This window comes from Pararge aegeria, chromosome Z, assembly GCF_905163445.1.
Source record: "Pararge aegeria chromosome Z, ilParAegt1.1, whole genome shotgun sequence".
In the NCBI taxonomy this organism is placed as follows: domain Eukaryota; kingdom Metazoa; phylum Arthropoda; class Insecta; order Lepidoptera; family Nymphalidae; genus Pararge; species Pararge aegeria.
In genome coordinates this window covers 7,581,099-7,587,098 of record NC_053208.1, presented here as the reverse complement: position 1 = coordinate 7,587,098, position 6,000 = coordinate 7,581,099, and the positions used below count along the sequence as shown (strand labels likewise).

At 33.4% G+C, this 6,000-nt stretch overlaps 1 protein-coding gene across 1 annotated transcript in view; it reads right to left on the bottom strand.

Annotated features, from left to right (window-relative positions):
• Positions 1-457: 457 nt before the first annotated feature.
• LOC120636446 overlaps positions 458-6,000 on the bottom strand; it is a 96,886-nt gene continuing 91,343 nt past the window's right edge. The window contains exon 21 of the mRNA XM_039907924.1: positions 458-1,390. Coding sequence (XP_039763858.1) covers positions 1,065-1,390 — 326 coding nt within the window. The 3' untranslated portion in view covers positions 458-1,064. The remainder of the gene's footprint in view (positions 1,391-6,000) is intronic.

The window sequence follows — 6,000 nt, the reverse complement described above, 5'->3', positions numbered from 1 at the left end:
AGTAAGTTTATTTTCATATCAATTCATTTTATATTTTCACTTAATTTCAAATAATTTCTATTCTTTATTCAACCGTAACGCAACCATTGATTCCGCTCAACAGAGAATGTTACTCCAACATAATATAAAGTAGAAATAATTACAAATAACATCACATGATAATCATCATCGTCATCATCGTTAGCCTTTTAACAACTCACTGCTGGGTACAGTAAGTGCGTAACAATTTTTGGTCCGACCCTGGTATCAAACCCAAAACCTCAACACCCATAGTCAAATTTGCCAACCACTTGACCGACGAGACATCTAATGAACGAAGATGACAAAAGAATTTGGTAAATCGTATCTAAACTGTTATAATAAAAATACTACTAATAGTACGTCGTTCAGTTCAATGGAACGAAAAGTATAAACACTTTAAGCACTTTAAGGTACATTCAAATTAGCCGCCCTTCAACACTAGCCGCGAGGCTCTGTAATGCTATAGCGCCCCCGTTCTGGTAAATCTACACCAATCAACAGAATTGGACTTTTTCTTCATCTTTTACTTCATTACTCAAGGTCGCGTCCGGATTCAAGTTCCTTCGTAGCGATTTTTATCACAGCCTTCCATCCTGTTCTATCCTCGGCCTTTTTGATAGCTTCTGTGATAGGGAGGCCTGTGAGACGTGATCGGCCACGTGGTCTTTTACCCTTAACCTTACCTTCCGTATTAGCTTATTCAGATTACTTGGCAGGCGTCCAGACCAGAATTGGACTAGATGAAATTAATTTAATAATCACGCTCGTGTCGCAAAAGTTCTAGATTTCACTGAGTTCGAAATTTTCAACATATGCGAGCTATCACGAGTCGTTTACATACTACTAAAATCAAGATCTAGCCCATCGCCGCATGCAATATTAAATAAATTAAACTTGAACAATACACCTAACGCTTATCCATTTACGAGCACAAATACGCTGCTAAATTGTTTATAACAGAGCCACGCTGTCATCGCTTTACATAATAAAATGCGGCTTACAAGAAAACGCAATATCACAATATTAATTAAACACTTAACGATTCAAAACAGTACTTCTCTGTCCAAAATAATGCCCATTTCAACGAGGATGGCAAAAGTAATGAAAATTGCGTATAACACTATTAACACACATCCTATACTTCTTCTTAGCTTGAATCTTCCTATGCACAATGTTATCCACAAGCAAGAGGCAGCTACTATTAAAGAGCCGACAATAAAGTCGATTCCAGCTGAGTTGATTGTCACTGCAGTGTCATAGCCCTGGACCAGCAGCGATAGGGTTTTGATCAGCCAGGGTAACCCAAGGGCGAATAAAATCGCCAGTGTATTAGCTCCTAAAGCGTTCGATACGCCAATACCTCCCTCGCCTGTAACAAAAAAAAATTAAACATTTTACTCATATTTCGTAAAATTTACTTTTTTAATCTGCTACATTATATCCTAAATAAATTTATTTTTGACATTATATTATACCACTTACAAATCTGTGTAATGTGTCTGACTTCTAAGATAAATATATTTTAAATATATTTTTAATTAGTATACAATTATATGTAGCCAGCGTATTCAATTGCATTTCTTTTTTAATAAATACAGCTAGAGTTTACAGTGCTATAATAAAACTATGATAAAATATCACTACGAGTTTCATAAACATGAAGAGCAAGAAATTCAAGCAGTGCCGGTAAAGGTCAGAACAACATCAGACGGATTTTAATTAGTATTCATATGAAGTACACCCAGTCATTCTATAAAGCAAAATTATGAGGAAGCTTCTTTAAGAAGTAAAACTTTGTGTGAGTATTGCCAAGTTTTGCTTTCACTCGGAGAGATGTGGATTTTGCATTAAACATTTACCTACAGAAAGCACTTAGATAATTGGTTGCTCTAAGTTTATCAATAGCAAGAGTTTCTTTATCTTTTCATTTGATATGTATGCCATATTTTGCTGTCGCAATAAATACGCATGCCTATATATACAGTCGCAATGCAATGACTAAACATTATTTATAACGGTAGATATCCAGTCGCTATCGAAAAAAAAACGATTAATTATTTTATTATCTCACACCCAAACTTAAAAAGATCTTTATAATTACTATAAGTAGGTAAGTTCCAGGAATCAGTTATACAGAGATAGGTAATTTATTAAAAGTCAACTCACTGTTGCCCGCGTATTCGTTCGCGTTTTTTACGGTTTATTGCCAATCTCGTAAGAACTGTTTTTTTGTCCTGGGATAAAAAGTATGTCACTATACTTCCCATCAACTATTTATATACCAAAAATCAAGTTGATTCATTGCAGAGTTACGGACTGAAGGAAGGACAAACATGCACCAAACAAACAGTCTTTCATGTAACATGTAATATTATTGAGTTAGTTAGATATCGTGGGACCACTAAACAAAAAAAAAATTTATAACCTAAATATAGCTCAGGCATAATGTACTACATACAGACTTCCCGACATTAAACTTGTTTCAATAAGGTATATGTCAGGTTAACAAACTATATAACGAGTGCTAATAGTAATCCATTTCAGACGTCAAGGCTAAAATAAATCAAGAAATTAAGCCACAGCCGAAGTCTCTCCCGAAAAATCAGAATTAAAAAATTTCCAAACCGTCCCTGCCGCTAATCGAACCCGGGTCCTGTTGTGATTTCTGTGACGATGTCCACTGCTTCAGGGAAATCGTCACAGAAATCACAATGAAAAATTATAAAATGTATTAATCTTACAAATTTTCAATATTGCCTAGATACATTTAAGATCGAATACATTACAAGCTATTGGTGCCAAATATCCATCAAAATCGATGCAGTGGATGTGCATAACAAACAAACATCTTTTCGCATACATAATATACCCAGTAAAAATTCCGTCAAATATTAGGTACCAATAGCAAATTTGTGTGTCAGAGTTTTTCAAACACACAATAGATTATTTTTTAAGGTCTTATGTCTAAGACACATTTTACGAAGCAAGTATTTTAAAAAGATATCAATTCCAAGAATATTTACTTAAATAAATAGAGGTTGGAGACTGAAGTTAAGAAAAAATCTCTAAATTAAAATGCTTTTCTTTGATATTATTTTTGGGTACAAAAACAGTATAATGGAAGAACCTAACATTTAATAATTAAAACGATGTTGACATTATAACAGTGGCACATCGTTTCATTGGATCACTGGATTGAGCTCTTGTCATCAACGACTATCTCTTAAATGAATGTTATTCTGAAATGACAAATTTATATAACGAATCTTGGCATCCCTAAAATAATGATTATAATAATTCAGACAACATCATTTAAATAGTACTTAAAGCGATGGTAGTAAGCTTCACGATTCTTAATTTAGTCTTAACACTTGTCGTATTGTAACGATATCTTAACTGTCATTTGTAACTTTTATTTTTTATTTTATTTAGTTTATTTATTAAGGCCCAAACAGTATACTTAATACTTAAAATTGTATACTTAGTGGTTTTTAAGTGGTTTCAAGCCTTTTATCGTAGTAAGTTTAAATTATTGTTTCCGCTGTTTATAACCTTGTTTTGGAACTGTTTGCGCGCGAAATAAGTTTTTATAGACGTTCTATAAGTTGAGTTACTTCATTTTCCTGTGTAAATAGAGTTCTTCTATAAATTTTAAGTTATCGCAAATTATTATCGTGGCGTCTTACTCTGGAAATCGCTTCGTAAAACCAACCATTTATTAAATTGTATGGATATAAAGTGTGTCATGTCTATACAGATCGTGTAATATGACTGATCAATAATACTTCAATAACGTCAAATCGAAGATTGAATTTGTTAATGTCCTTATATAGTGAAGCGTTATAAAAGAATAGGATTTTTTCGTATTTGTATTTTAAAATATATATATTATTAGACATACGAGACTGTTATCAAAATTACTTACCTTTATCCAAAAATCTTATCGCTAAAAGTGAATATCTTATGCTATTATATAAATACCTAGTAAAACCCGTATTTATATCATGACAATGAAAATTCACAACACAGCTGATTGCAGATTGTATAGTTGAGTTCTAGCGGTTTCACAAAAGAATAAAATTACGTACTCGTACCTACTACAATAAAATTGCAAAGCGGTGAACTACTCAATAACATCCGGCATTTACACAAAGATATCCTTCATCTTATACCCACACCTACGTAGCATTATTTTCTTGGCGACATACTACATATTCGAAAAGCCGGAACAATCCGGGCGATACCACAATAAAATATCTATAAATAAGCTATTGTATTGTAGTCCACCTTTCGACATCCTCTTCTTGATATTGTATCTGATATTTACTGTAAGGCAAGGTTAAGGCTTAGGTATCATGAATATGACATTTTTACAGATTTATTTTGCTATCACGAAACTATAACATTATATTATTAAAAAAACAACGTGATAATAACCAACCTACTAACTATATCTGACACACTAATTATATCAAATGTAGCACCATGACAAAGAGCGTTAAAGATAGAAAAAGGCCCATTGCCTAAAAAAACTGGAATTAGGGCTGCGTTTTCAACATTTGTACTTTCAGCAAATAGTGGTTTTATTAAACTTAGTGTCAGAATCAAACTGTGAAATCAGCTCCAAGTTGTTACAAAAATACATTAGTGAATTTCATTGAACAATTTTTTGTTGGCATTATTAATATTCGCCTACTCACGGTTCCGTTAATACAAACCTATTTTTAGTAGAAGAGATGAGTTTAAGCATTTTAAATAAGGTTATGAATCCCATTGAGGCACAACTTAAAGATTAACCGATAGTAACCTAATTTAAAATTTAAATGGCCGATATTTCTGATGTCTATAGAAATATATATTACGTTACATATAAAATTGGTGTTTTTTCGTACTGGCCAAATTGGGAATGTGAAAAAGCTTGAAAGCTTGGTACTTGGTCGTTTGCTGTGTTACATTACTCTACCGGCACAACAATGAAGGATTTTAAATCGAATAATAACCTGTGACGAAAAGTGGATTTGTGCGACAATCCGAAACGCTCAATGCAATGGCTGAACCCTGGGGAACCTTCCCCAAGTGAAATTGTCACAAAGAAAAATACTTGTGAGCCTTTGGTGTTGTTCACTACAGCTTTCTTAAATCTGGCCAGAAGATTATGGTGGAGGTCTATTGTCAGCAACTGCAAACCATGATGGAAAGGCCACTGCTGCTTCACGACAACGCTAGACCACACATTGCACAACAGACTGCTGCCAGATTAGAAGAGCTTCGATTGGAATGTCTAAGGCATCCACCGTACTCCCTAGACCTTGCTCCAACAGATTACCATTTTTTTTCCAAATTTGGATAAAAGGAATAATTCAACTCCGGTGGGGCAGTCCAAAGCGCCTTCAAAAATTTTATTGGTTCCCACCCGATTTTTTTTTGAGGTGGCAAAAGTGCGTGGCATTAGTAATATTACATACTTTGATTAAATTAATACATTTTATTTAAAAACATCGACTTTATGTTCCTCCCTTACAAAAAGCCAATTTTATATGTAATGATCTAATATTTAGACTTCATAATTGGACTTACCACTTTTAAATGATATATTTACCACTTTCTCAGATGGAAAAGAGTTCAACGAAGCTAAACTTTATCAATAATCGCTAACCATAATATGATTTATTCTCGTATACAACGTGTAAATGAAAACTGAAATAATACTTCAGAGACTGTAGAGGCCCATTATTTACTGTCTCTGAGACTTATCTATGAAATCGAACTACTAATAGTTTTTTGAGTAAACCATTGCCATAGTTTTTAATGTAAAAAATCAGATACAGCCCTAAATATCACATGCGAAATTCAAATCATGTCACTCATGTCACTTTATTAAATACGCGTCGCTTAGCGTAGATACAATGCGTGTATTGGTATTTTATAATCAATAGGGTTGTCATAAGTAAACACTTAGAATGTTTTGAATCGTTTGTA